The sequence below is a fragment of the Chiloscyllium plagiosum genome, unplaced genomic scaffold (assembly GCF_037043375.1).
Source record: "Chiloscyllium plagiosum isolate Xiang-an unplaced genomic scaffold, Cpla_swu_hap1 HiC_scaffold_17, whole genome shotgun sequence".
Taxonomy (NCBI): Eukaryota; Metazoa; Chordata; class Chondrichthyes; order Orectolobiformes; family Hemiscylliidae; genus Chiloscyllium; species Chiloscyllium plagiosum.
Genome location: NW_028270155.1, coordinates 35737731 through 35752529, shown reverse-complemented (window position 1 = coordinate 35752529; position 14799 = coordinate 35737731). Strand labels below are relative to the sequence as shown.

Here is a 14799-nt window from a genome sequence, read left to right as displayed (position 1 = left end):
AACTGCGTAGCGCATGTCCTGTTACAGATTGAGATCTTTCGAGTATTCTCCCATGTTTCAGAAGCGATCTCCACTCCCAGCTCTTGCTCCCAGACCTCTCATAACCAGTTAATATCCTGCCAGGCCCCGCTCCCCAGCAGGCGATAGAGGGCACTAAGCGAAAGGGTGCTTGTGGAGCGTAGCAACAACCTCTTTGTATCAGGCTTATAAGGCTAAGTGAGAGGCGTAGTCTTCTTCTGCATGAAATCCCTAACCTGAAAAAAATGGAAAAGGTCTCTGATGGGCAACCCGTATTTGTGGCTCAGTTGCTCAAAAGACATCATAACCTCCCCCTCAACAAGTTTCCCAAACTAGAAACTCCTCTCGCTGCCAATAGTTTGAACCCTGAGTCCATCGTCCCTGGTCGGAACCCGGGCATGCCAACTATAAGTGTAAGTGGCGAAGTCTTGGATAAACAACTCTCACTCTGACGCATTGCCCTCCATGCTTTGATTGTACTAATGACAATGGGGTTCCGGCAGTGGTCCATAACCGTCTTCATCTTATCCATGAACAATAGGTTAATAAGAGGGCACTTTGCCTGGGAGGCCTCAATGTCCGGCCATATTGAGTTTGGATCGTTACCTACCCAGTCGCAGACAAAGGACAGCAGGGAACTCAATTGATACCTTCTGATGTCTGGGAAATCAACTCCTCCCCTTCCTTGAGGCAACTGCAATTTAGTAAGTTTGATGAGGGGCCGCCCACGATGCCAGACAAAGGAACCAAACCACCCGATAAGCTTACGCAGCATTGACCTGGGAAACATTATAGGGAGCATATGCATGGGATAAAGCAAACGAGGAAGAACATTCATCTTGATGAGAGACATTCGGCCTAGCCATGAAATTGGAAGAGTCTCCCATCTCTGGAGATCTCACCTAATATTGTCGAGCAGGTGAGCAAAGTTAGTCCGAAATAACAGATCAAACTTGGGGGTAATAAAAATGCCTAGGTACCGGAACTCTGCCTGTGACCACTTAAAATGGAACTTAGAGCCACCTTCAACTTCTGGCACATCCTTAAGGTTCCCCAAAGGCATCGCCTCCGATTTTGCAAAGTTAATCTTACATCCTGAAATAGCCCAAAATGAAATGATACATTGTATCAAATGGGGTATGGAGGTGATCAGATTCGTGAAAAACAGAAGGACATCATCCGCGTACAGAGTAATCTTGTGTGCCCTCGATCCCACTTCCGGAGCGGTTATGTGGACGTTCTGACAAATGACCTCTGCCAGCACCTCTATCACCAACGTAAACAACAACGGTGAGAGGGGGCAGCCTTGCCGACTATCCCTACCAATCGTAAAATTCCCAGACTTCACCCCGTTGGTAATCACCGTGGCCAGAGGGTGGCAATATAAAACCTCCACCTACCTAGCAAAGACTCCACCCAACCGGAATTGTTGTAAGACATAAAAAAGATATGGCCATTCCACCCGTTCAAATGCTTTCTCTGCATCTAAGGAAATCACCAACCCCTGAATCGATGGTTGCTTACAAACTTGGACTGCATTCAGCAACCTTCTAATATTATTAGAGGACCTACGGCCCCTAATAAAGCCTGTCTGGTCCTCTTTAATAATATGGGACAACACCCTTTCCAATCTCAGTGCCAGGATCTTGAAGTCTGAATTTAATAGAGAGATGGGCCTGTATGAGGCACAATCCTCAGGAACCTTCCCTTCTTAAGAATTAAGGAAATATTAGATTCTCTCAAAGCTGGTGGTAGGCGTTCATCCATATAGGAGTGATTGTACATCTCCAACATTGGCCCTGTCAGAATCCCTATAAACTCCTTATTAAACTCACCAGGAAGACCATCACGGCCAGGTGCTTTCCCACTCTGAAGTTGCCGAGCTGCCTCCTATATTTCCTGAACTGTCAAGGGGGCATTAAGGGCATTCCAAGGTTACCCCTGGGAGGTCCAGGTTCTTAAAAAAGGTCTTCATTTTAGCACTCCAGTCTTCGCAACCTTCAGACCGATACAATTCAGAGTAAAATCTCCGAAAAGCCTCATTAATCTTTTTAGCATCGTATGTAAGGACCCCAGCGCTGTCTCTGATTGCAGTGATGGATTGGGGAGCACGCTTTTTCCTCGTCAGGAATGCTAAATACTTCCCTAGCCTATCCCCATATTCGAACAGCCTCTGTCTAGCAAAAGCAAGTTCTTTCTTTGCGTTTGTGTCAGTATTGAATTCAAAGCAGCCCGAAGGGCCATGATCCACTGTAGCTTAGTCACCGAAGGCCGCACAAAATGTGCTGCCTCCGCAGCTTTCAACCGTGTCTCAAGTAGACGCTGCTGTTCCTCCTTCTGTCGTTTCCGGCCAGCTGAATAGGAAATAGCTAATCCCAAAGTGAAGGTCGTAGCAGTCTCCCATTAGCATGGGCGAACTACTAGCCGTGCCTGTGTGGATAGTCAAGAATTCCTGAAACTCCTTCAAAAAGTATTCCACAAATTTGGAATCCTTAAGGAGACAAGGGTCCAAATGCCAGTGCCACAAACCTAGCCCTTCACTCTTGGCCTTAACCTCCAAATATACTGCCGCGTGATCAGAGGTAGCTATATTCCCAATTTTACAACTCATAATCGAATCCAGAAGGGCCGAGGGAGCCAGAAAGAGGTCAATCCTCATGTGACATTTATGTGGGTTTGAAAAAAAAGGTGAAGTCCCTGCCGGTAGGGTGAAGACATCTCCAAATATCCACCAGCCCCAACTCCTCGCATAAGTCAACCACTTGCTTGGCCTGTGAAGAAATAGTTGAGGGCCCACAAGGCATCCTGTCCACTGTCGGATCCAAAAGGCAATTAAATCCCCCCCCCCCATAATAATGTGTCGTGTTCCAAAAGCACTCAACTTAGAGAAAGTACTAGTCAAAAATTTGAGGAGATGCGCCGCAGGACAGTAGACGTTAAAATGCCATATTCCTCCCCATGTATCAGGGCTTTAAGTATCACAAACCATCCCTGCTCATCTTTCACCTGCTCTAATAATGTGAACGGAAGATTTTTCTGGATAAGTACCACTACTCCCCCACTTTTAATAGTAAAGGATGAAAAGAATACCCGGTCATAACCCCCCTGTTGTAATTTCAGGTGTTCCCCATCATCAAGATGGGTTTCCTGCAACAAAGCGATATCAACCCTTTCCCTCTTAAGGCTAGAAAGCACTTTTCCTTTTAATAGGCCAATTACTTCCCTTAATGTTCCAGGTGCACCATTTAATAAGACACTTAGCCATAACCCCTTTCAGACACCCTTGAACCCCTCGGAGGGAGAACCCTGCTTACAAGACACCAAGCTTAAGTAAATAAAGACTCATAGAATCGAAAAACTATACATACAAAAACGACTCCATCATAACTATAAATAACTATTACTTCCAAAAAAACTGCAAAGAAAACCAACTATAGAACCTTGAATGGTAGACTCTTCCCCTTGCCCATAGGGGGCACTCACCCTACCCATCCCCTCCTTCATAGCTCCTTCAAACCTGGACTGTGCCCCAGCCTTAGGCCAGAAGAAAAAACAAGGAGATGATCCTTAAATCAACAGAAAAAAAGACAAAGTCAGGATGAGCACTCCACCCATCCCTGGCTTTATGTCACCCCTGGTTGTGACTAAAAGAGAAGCAGAACAAACAAAAAAAGGGAGAGAGACAACAAAGAACATCCACAAAATTTCCCATCAGAAAATCCAGTTATTAAAAAAAGGAACAACTTATTCCAAAGTCTTTTTCCCCCTTTCCAAAAAGGAAATTATTAGGGAGAAAGAAAGGAATAATAAAAAAGGAAGGGAAAACATGGGGAAAAATAGAAAAGAGAACAAACATTAAGCATATTCTTCAGGCCAATCCATTTATTTTAAAGTGTCCACAAAGTTTTTAGCCTTATCAGCCGAGTCAAATGTATAAACTGAGTCCTCGTGGCTGAAACGAAGTACTGCGGGGTATCTCATGGAGTACTGGATGCCCCGGTTCCTCAGCCTCTTTTTAACTTCATCGAAGGACTACCTCTTTCAGATTACAGCTGCTGAAAAATCCTGGAAAAACATGATTTTTGACCCCTTTTAAAGCAGTGCTTGCGGATCTTTTCTCAGGGATCTGGAAGCTTTTTGCTTGTCCTTATATGAGTGGAAGTGCACTCGGACTGGGTGGAGACGCTGCACCAGCCCTGACCTGTGCACTGTAACCCAATACGCCCTTTCAATCTGAAGCCTACTGGACTCTATGTGAAGGCCCAAAAGTTTCAGCAGCCAGTTTTCAAAGAAGCTGACTTGGCTGCTCACCTTCAGGGAGCCCGACAATTTTTGAGGTCGTTGATATGGTTTCGCAAGGCCTGCACCTCTCGCTCCAGCACCTGGATCCGACTGGATGAGAACTCCATTGCAGCTTCCGAGGCCTTAGTTCGACCCTCCATCTCCTCCAGCCTCTCCCCGAGGCCCTAGATCTCCTGCTTGTGCTTTTGCAGCATGGATGCAATGGGTTGGATCTGGGCACGAATCTCCCCACGGATTTCCTCAATCATAGCCGCAACTTTCAAGGTAAGTCTCTCCACCGCCGCAGCAAATTCTTGAGAGTCTGTCAGGTCCCTGGGGGTTTCAGGAGAGGCTGCTGCTGCTGCAGTCTCTGGTGTTGTAGGTGCTGCAGGGGAGTGTCCTCCATGCTGCTGTTTACTTGCTCCTTTTTCCCTTTGGCATCCTTCCCATTCCCAAATATTAACAAATATGTGTTCTGTAAGGTTTTAAACTAATATTTCCACCACATAAGTTGACCAGGGTGGCAAAAAAACACCGGTATACCTTGGCTGTTAGGCAGAGCTGTCCACAGCAGTTCTACAGAATTGCCGCCATCTTGCCGAGTCACTGATGTTATTTTAAAGTTTCATGCCAGAGAGAGGTGTCTGTCAATTTAAAAAAAACTTGCTGCATCTGTGACCTGTGAAACTCATGTATTATTGTTGAAGTAAAGGGGTTAGCTTATCCTATGTAATTACACTTCTGGAAATGTCAGATTTTATAAAAAAGGCTAGAATTGAAAAGTACGCTGTTTGAATCCTTAAATGATGCATATGACATGGAAAGCTAAATTAAAAGTAAGAAGTACATGCTGTGCAAAAATTCTTCATGTGACATCTACTCGATATGTCCTTCAGTTAATAAACACTTATGAACTTAGAATCCTAGAAGTTGAGGAGCAATCACAAAAGTGCATATCTCGGGGTTGTAACCCCTCCTTCCTTGTTAAAAATTGGATTAGAATACAAGTACAGGCACGTATCCTTTTTCTGAGCATCCAAAAACTGAAAACCTCCGAAAACCAAAGGTTTTCATAGAGCGTGCAGCGTCCGTCTTGTCTGCATAACATCACGGGGTTTTCTTGGCGGGCGAAGGCTGCACCCACTCGACCCACGTGGTGGCATGGCCCGGCACTCGGAGGAGTCAGTTGTGTGTTGTATTTACTGTGCTAAATTGTTTAATTTTAGAGTGAAAATGTCAAAAAGAGGTACAGGTACATCTATGGCTAACAATAATATAAAGAAAAGGAAGCATCTGTCATTATCAATAATGCAGAGAGTAGAGTTTTTGCAGAAGCTTGATTGTGGTGTGGTTGTGTGGCGTCTTACTGAAGAATATGCTGTTGGAACTACCACTGTCTATGATTTGAAGAAACAGAAAAACAAGTCACTGAAGTTTTATGATGACAGTGATGACCATCAACTAATGAAAAATAGGAAAATACTGCATAGGGCAAAAAATAAAGATCTTAACCGTGTGTTGATGGAGTGGATCAGACAATGAAGAAGTGAATATATGCCACTGACTGGTTTGATGGTCATGAAACAAGCTAGAAAATATTGTAATGAACTGGACATTAAAGGCGAATGTCAATATTCAGAAGGTTGGCTGCAGAAATTCAAGAAGCGTAATGGTGTGAAATACCTGAAAATCTGTGGCAAAAAGGCTTCTGCTGAAACAAGTTAAAATTATGTTGGTGAATTTACCAAGCTGATATCTGACGAAAGCCTTAGTCTTGAACAAATTTACAATGCTGATGAAACGCCTCTCTACTGACACTATGTCCCAAGAAAAATATTAGCAACAGCTAATACGAGAGCATCAACAGGTTTTAAGGAAACTAAGGACAGATTAACTATTCTTGATTGTGTCAATGCTGCAGGCACACACACAAGGTGAAATTGGCAGTGATTGGGAAAAGCAAACATCCAAGATGTCTTTAAGGTGTACGCAATTTGCCTGTGCATTATTATGCAAATAAGAAAGCATGGGTAACCAGAGAAATACTTTCCGAGTGGTTCAGTAAACACTTTGTACCAGCGGCACCAGCTCATTGCAGACAAGCTGGACTGGAAGAAAACTGTAAAATTTTATTTGTTCCTGGGCAACTGCTCCACACATCCCCCTGCCGAACAGTGATATTTTTGGCATTTACTTGCCCCCAAATGTGACAACGGTATTACAGCTTTGTGACCAAAGAATTTTACGCTCCATGAAGAGCTAGTATAAAGACTTTTTTTTTAAAAAAAAAATCCTTGCTGCAGTCAACAGAGAGGTAGGAATTCAAGACTTCCGGAAAGAGTTTAGTCTTAAGGATACCATTTATGCAGTTGCTAATGCTTGGAATAATGTTGATAAAGCAACATTAACAAATCTATGGCACAGACTCTGGCCGACAACGATGTTTCTTGTAAATGAACCTGCAGATGAAGAGTTTGAAGGATTTCATTTCATTGAAGAGAAAAAGATTATAGCAAGCCTTGTTACTTACGCACAGAATTTATTGGATGAAAGTGTAAATAAATTACATGAAGCTGACATCAAAGAAATGCTGAACATTGACAATGATGTGCCTGTCGTGCATTCCTTGAGCGATGAGAGCATTGCTGCAATGGTTTTAAATACGGGTTCATGTACAGATTAATGTGAGGATTGTAGTGATGATGATGAGTTAGCGAACACAGTTGAAAAAGTCCCCATTGACGATATGGTGAAAATGTGTGATCGGTTAATTGCCAGCCTTGAACAACGTTCATTTATCGGTGAGCAAGAGACTGTGGCAATTTACTCAATTAAAGAGAGATTGCTTAGACAGAAACCTATGTTAATGAGATAGATGACACTTGAAGAAGTGTTTTAAACCGCCGCCTGCCATAGTGCTGAAGCTGTGTATGTTTAAGTTTTACCGAATGTTTTTATTGAAACATTTTTTATGGAAATAAAATGTTGAATATTTATGGTCGATGTATTTCATGAATTTGTATATATTACTCTATAAATAAGCTTTGTACGTTTAAATTTTCCAGAATCTTTTTCTTGTAATGTTTTTCATGGAAATAAAATGTTGAATATTTATGGTTGATGTATTTCATTTATCAGTACACTAGAGTAATAATGTCATTGAGATGTACAGCATGGAAACAGATCCTTCGGTCCAACTCGTCCATGCCGACCAGATATCCCAACCCAATCTAGTCCCACCTGCCAGCACCCGGCCCATATCCCTCCAAACCATTCCTATTCATTTACCCATCCAAATGCTTCTTAAATGTTGCAATTGTACCAGCCTCCACCACTTCCTCTGGCAACTCATTCCATACACGTACCACCCTCTGCGTGAAAAAGTTGCCCCTTAAGTCTCTTTTATATCTTTCCCCTCTCACCTTAAACCTATGCCCTCTAGTTCTGGACTCCCTGACCCCAGGGAAAAGACTTTGTCTATTTACCCTATCCATGCCCCTCATAATTTTGTAAACCTCCATAAGGTCACCCGTCAGCCTCCGATGCTCCAGGGAAAACAGCCCCAGCCTGTTCAGCCTCTCTCTATAGCTCAAATCCTCCATCCCTGGCAATATCCTTGTAAATCTTGTCTGAACCCTTCAAGTTTCGCAAGAGCTTTCCGATAGGAAGGAGACCAGAATTGCATGCAATATTCCAACAGTGGCCTAACCAATGTCCTGTACAGCCGCAACATGACCTCCCAACTCCTATACTCAATACTCTGACCAATAAAGGAAAGCATACCAAACACCACCTTCACTATCCTATTTATTTGCGATTCCACTTTCAAGGAGCTATGAACCTGCACTCCAAGGTCTCTTTGTTCAGCAACACTCCCTAGGACCTTACCATTAAGTGTATAAATCCTGCTAAGATTTGTTTTCCCAAAACGCAGCACCTCTCATTTATCTGAATTAAACTCCATCTGCCACTTCTCAGTCCATTGGCCCATCTGGTCAAGATCCTGTTGTAATCTGAGGTAACCCTCTTCGCTGTCCATATGCCTCCAATTTTGGTATCATCTGCAATCTTACTAACTGCATCTCTTATGCTCACATCCAAATCATTTATATAAATGACAATAAGTAGAGGTACCCAGCACAATCCTTGTGGCACTCCACTGGTCACAGGCCTCCAGTCTGAAAAACAACCTCCACCACCACCCTCTGTCTTCTACCTTTGATCCAGTTCTGTATCCAAATGGCTCGTTCTCCCTGTAGTCCATGAGATCTAACCTTGCTAATCAGTCTCCCATGGGGAACCTTGTCGAATGCCTTACTGAAGTCCAGATAGATCACATCTACTGCTCTGCCCTCATCAGTCTTCTTTGTTACTTCTTCATAAAACTCAATCAAGTTTGTGAGACATGATTTCCCATGCACAAAGCCATGTTGACGATCCCTGATCAGTCCTTGCCTTTCCAAATACATGTACATCCTGTCCCTCAGGATTCCTTTCAACAACTTGCCTACCACTGATGTCAGGCAAAATTCTTTGGATTCCCCTTAATTCTATTTGCCAAAGCTATTTCATGTCCCCTTTTTGCCCTCCTGATTTCCCTCTTAAGTAAACTCCTACTTCCTACTTCTAAGGATTCCCTCGATCTATTCTTTCTATACCTTACATATGCTTCCTTCTTTTTCTTAACCAAGCCCTCAGTTTCTTTCGTCATCCAGCATTCCTTATACCTACCAGCCTTTCCTTTCACCCGAACAGGAGTGTAATTTCTCTGGATTCTCGTTATCTCATTTCTGAATGCTTCCCATTTTCCAACTGTTCCTTTACCTGCGAACATGTGTCCCCAATCAGCTTTCGAAAGTTCTTGCGTAATACCGTCAAAATTGGCCTTTCTTCAATTTAGAACTTCAACTTTTAGATCTGGTCTATCCTTTTCCATCATTATTTTAAGTCTAATAGAATTATGGTCGCTGGTCCCAAAGTTCTCCCCCACTGACACCTCAGTCACCTGCCCTGCCTTATTTCCCAAGAGTAAGTCAAGTTTTGCATCTTCTCTAGTAGGTACATCTACATCCTGAATCAGAAAATTGTCTTGTACGCACTTAACAAATTCCTCTCCATCTAAACCCTTAACACTATGGCAGTCCCAGTCTATGTTTGGAAAGTTAAAATCCCCTACCATAACCACCCTATTTTTCTTACAGATAGCTGAGATCTCCTTACAAGTTTGTTTCTCAATTTCCATCTGATTATTAGGGTGTCTATAATACAGTCCCAATATGGTGATCATCCCTTTCTTATTTCTCAACTCCACCCAAATAACTTGCCTGGATATATTTCTGGGAATATCCTCCCTCAGCACAGTTGTAATGCTATCCCTTATCAAAAATGCCACCCCCTCCTCTCTTGCCTCCCTTTCTATCCTTCATGTAGCATTTGTATCCTGGAACATTAAGTTGCCAGTCCTGCCCACCTCTGAGCCATGTTTCTGTAATTTCTATGATATCCCAGTCCCATGATCCTAACCATGCCCTGAGTTCATCTGCCTTCCCTGTTTGGCCCCTTACATTGAAATAAATGCAGTTTAATTTATTAGTCCTACCTTGTCCCTGCCTGCCCTGACTGTTTGACTTACCTCTGTTCTGAACTGTACCAGTCTCAGATTGATCTCTTTCCTCACTGTCTCCCTGGGTCCCTCCCCCACCCCCTTACTCCCGGGCAGCTCTACCAAATCTCCCTGCCAGTATATTAGTCCCCTTCCAATTTAGGTGCAATCCATCCTTCTTGCACAGGTCACTTCTACTTCAATGATCCAAAAATGTGAATCCTTCTCCCATACACCAGCTCCTCAGCCATGCATTCATCTGCTCTATCCTCCTATTCCTGCCCTCACTAGCTCGTAGCACTGGGAGTAATCCAGATATTACTACTCTCGAGGACCTTGTTTTTAAATTTCTGCCTAACTCTCTAATCTCCCTTCAGAATCTCAACCTTTTCCCTTCCTATGTCGTTGGTTCCAATGTGGACAATGACGTCTTGCTGCCCCTCTCCCCCTTGAGAACATTCTGCACCCTTTCTGAGATATCCTTGATCCTGGCACCAGGAAAGCAACACACCATTCTGCTTTTTCGCTGCTGGCCACAGAAACGTCTGTCTCTACCTCGAACTAGAGAATCCCCTAACACAATTGATCTCTTGGAACCCGACGTATCCCTCGTTGCATTAGAGCCAGTCTCCATACCAGAAACTTGGCTGTTCGTGCTACGCTCCCCTGAGAATCCATTATCCCCTACATTTTCCAAAACAGCATACCTGTTTGAAATGGGTATATCCACAAAAGACTCCTGCACTAGCTGCCTACTTCTCTTACCTTTCCTGGAGTTAACCCATTTATGTGACTGTATCTGAGACCTCCCCCCCCCAACTTCCTATAATTGCCATCCACCATATACTGTTGCTATTGCAAATTCCTCATTGGTTCTAACTGTCTCTCCAACCAATCCATTTGATCTGATAAGATTCGCAGACAGCAGCATTTATGGCAGGCATAATCCACAGTAACCCTTAAACTCTTTTTAAACTCATACATCTGACAAGAAGTACATATCACTCTATTAAAGGCCATTTTTGCTCCTTCACAATCTACAGACCCAGAAAATAACACCATCTTATTCGTCTACAAACACTGCCCCAGGTTAAATGAATAGTTATGGCTTATATTTTAAGTTTCACTGAAGTGTTTATTTCATGTCGTGGTCTTGAGAGTTTGATAGCTACTTCCTTGAGTAGTTGTGTGACTTAGCCTGAACTTACTCAGTTTTGGATAATCTCTTCAGGATTCTAACCAAACAGTTCTGGTCTGGTGCTAAACTGTTACATTGAGGTAATTTATTTCCTTATTCGTCTGCTCTAGACTCTGTGTCTAGTAGAACCTGTTTCACATGTTCAACTTCAATCAGGGTTAAAAACCTCCTTCTTCTAGATCGAAAGTGAGTTAATATTTACTTTAATATTTACTTTTCAATATTTATCTAGTTGTAAAACACTCACGTTGACACCAAATCCACATTATCACCCCAGAGCGCAATCTCTTACAGTGGTTGGAAAAGAATCCATGGTTCCAGAAATATTGACAAGTTAATCATTAAAACACTGCCCACACACAAGCGAATACCGACATGCCACGAAGTCAATGTCCAAACATATAAATAACTAATATTAAAATTTACAAATGTAAATTACACATCTTTCATACCAGTGGTTTTGCATAATTTTCATACAATTGATGAAAGACCCATTGCGAGTATGTTACAATCATTGGCCTCTGCAAATATGTTTTCCAATTACAAGGAGAGCAATAATAATCATTTTTGTATTACTAAAATGTTGACTTTTTGGTAGGGGTTTTATTTTGAGGACAGAGCTTGCAGAACTTGCTTTGTAAAATCGGCAGTTTTTAGGAGTTTTTCTTGCTATCAGTTTCCAGACCACAATAAACAAAAACAAATTGCTGGAAAAGCTCAAAAGGCCTAGCAGAACTGAAGTTTTGTGGAAGGGTGAATCAACCCAAAATATTAACTCTGAATTCTCTCCACAGATGCTGCTAGATCTGCTGGGCTTTTCTAGTAATTTCTGTTTTTATATCATCTTATCATTGTTCATTTAGCATTTAGTAAAACAATGCTGATGGGATTGTGATAGTGGGGCCAGTTAGAAAGAGAGCACAGTTGTTAAATCGTGCTTAGAGCTCCACAGTGGTCATTGAAATATCAGTTAAGAATGTAATTGGAGTATTGTGGACAGTTTTGATCTCCCTACCTAAGAGAGGATATATTTGGCGTAGAGGGAGTATAGTGAAGCTTCACAAGGTTGATATTGGGATTAACAGGACCTGTTGTATGATAGATTGGTTCAACTGGACTTGCATTCACTCAGGTTTAGCAGAATGAAACAGGATCTGATTGAAACATACAGTGAATCCTCTGCGCAATCACAAATTGTGAATTCATAGAATCCCTGCAGTGTGGAAACAGGCTAGTTTGGCCCGAAAAGTCCACACTGGCCCAACAAGTCCACAGCAACCCTTCGAAGAGTATCCACCCAGACCAAGACCCCTACCCTATTACTTTTACCTGTCTTCTGATTAATGCAGCTAATCTACAAATCCTGAAACACTATGGGCAATTTAGCATGGCCAGTTCACCTAACCGGCACATCTTTGGACTGTGGGAGGAAACCGGAGTACCCAGAGGAAACCCATGCAGACACTGAGTGAATGCACATACTCCACACAGACAGTCGCCTGAGGCTGGAATCGAACCTGGGTCCCTGGTGCTGTGAGGCAGCAGTGCTAACCACTGGGCCACCTGTGTCACCTATCCCTGCAGAAAAAAAACCCAACAAAAATCAACAGCTACAGACAAAAATTGCTTATCTGCAATATTTTGTAACAATTTAAACCGCTTTTTAATAAACACTGCACTTGCAAATTTCATCATCCATAGAGGTTCTTGGGAATGGCGCCCTTGCAGATACTGACAATATATAATTTAAACAGGGCTAGACAGAGTATATGCAGGGAGGATGGTTCTTCTGGCTGGGGAGTCTAAAACCAGGGGTTACAGTCTCAGAATATTGTTTAGGCCTTTTAGAACTGAGTTGAGGAAACATTTCATCACTGACAGTCGTCAACATGTGGAATTTGCTACCATAGAAGGTTGTGGAGGTTGGGTCATTGCGTATATTCAAGAAGAGATTGATCCATTTTTAGTTATTAAAGACATCAAAGAAGATGGAGAGAGAGCAGGAAATGGCACTGAGATAGGAGATCAGCAGTGAGATAGGGCTCAATGACCTACTACTCATTGTTTCAATGTGTCTCTAAGACAAAGAAACCCAGAAAGCCTTTGTACATGTAAAATAATTTGCATTCGTTACTTATTCCATCTGTTTCAGGAGTTTTGGAGAATCATCAGTCTGAGGATGGGATTGAACAACCAGTTTTAAAACGTCAACGAGTAGACATTTCAAATGGGCAGCCAATGCAAGATTCTACAGTAAAGGTAAATTTGAAGGAGTGTGTATTTTTGTCAGATGAAGATTTTACGAGGTAATGTATCAGTGTCATTGCTTAATACTTCTCAAATTTATGGCAAAATAGGTTGATGGAGTATTGCATTTTGTCGGTTTTGTACCTGAATCCTTTGAACATGACTTATCTCTGCACTTCGATGTCTGTAAAAAGTTAAAAACTGATTTGGAATTAAATTGTCAAATAACGTAAGTCACCCAACTCTTGGCTTGCATGTCATTCTCTCTAGAGCTACACAGTGTGACCTCTGGTTATGCCTTGCCATTTTCCTTTCTTCCTCGTGTGGAAATATTCAACCTATATTTCTAAATACACTGATGACCCAGATGCAATACAGAATTATGCTTTATCACAGACAGAAGTCTGCATTTTGCAATTGCATGAAAATATTAAATTCTATTAAAAAGGAACAGCATAACTTTAGTTTGAGTTATGTTAATTTCTGTGACAGACCACAAATAACTAGGTCAAAAATATAGGGTTAATGCTCTTTGCAAATTATCGTCAAAGCTGTTTTGGGTAGTTGCTTAATTTCTCAAAGTTACCAAAGTTGGAAATGAGATGCTAATACTAGATTTAATTAAACAATGTAATAATACAAGTGTCTACCTCTTCATTAACCAACGGTCCTATAAGTCATCTTTATAATATTTTCTAATCAACCTGTTCAGGGATGTTACACACCTGGAGCAAGTGAATATGAACTCAGGCATCCTGACTGAGAGGTAGGGACACTACCAATGCATCATAAGAACACTAAATAATTTTATATTTGGATGCAGGTTTGCTCGCTGAGCTGGAAGGTTTGTTTTCAGGACAATGAATATACTGTTAATATGCTTTGACCCATTGGCAGACATCTGGATTCTGTCCAGTGCGGAATGGCAAATATTTGGGAACTCAGGAGATGGTACCTTTAGCTACCTTGAACTGCAAAGCACCCACTCAATTGTGTAATCAAATCTCTGAAGTGAGTTCTGAGTCTCCACAACATTTTGGTTCAGATGGGAAAACTATCACTGAACCATGACTCATGAAATCCATTGTTTTTGTAATGTTTCACTGAGGTAGAATTTGCTGGATTGGTATATTTGAAGCTTGTCACTTTAATTCCTCATTCCACATTTATTTCCTCATTCTTCAGCTCAAACTTTTTGTGTGAATTAATAGAATGGTGCAATGATGATAAGGCACCTGAGATTTTAGTGAATGACAGGTGGAGGAAATAAGTTGCAAGAGTGTTAAGTTGTGTAAAGGAAACAACAAAAAGATGGAAAGATCAAGTCGATAAATCCAGAGAGATAAAGTGCCAAAAGAGAAGTAAGAAATAATGTAAACCTTGTCTAGGAACGTTTCATTATTTCTTGCAGCTCCAGAAATTCATTTGTTTTGTTTTTTTAAAAAAATATTTA

The 14799-nt window shown here is 41.9% G+C and overlaps 1 protein-coding gene across 6 annotated transcripts in view; it reads left to right on the top strand.

Moving 5' to 3' along the window:
- Positions 1-14799, top strand: part of banp (BTG3 associated nuclear protein) — a 258865-nt gene that overhangs the window by 37755 nt on the left and 206311 nt on the right. For all 6 annotated transcript variants that reach the window (XM_087995834.1, XM_087995836.1, XM_043706808.2 and 3 more), the window contains exon 3: positions 13252-13358. In XM_087995834.1, coding sequence (XP_087851960.1) covers positions 13252-13358 — 107 coding nt within the window. The remainder of the gene's footprint in view (positions 1-13251; positions 13359-14799) is intronic.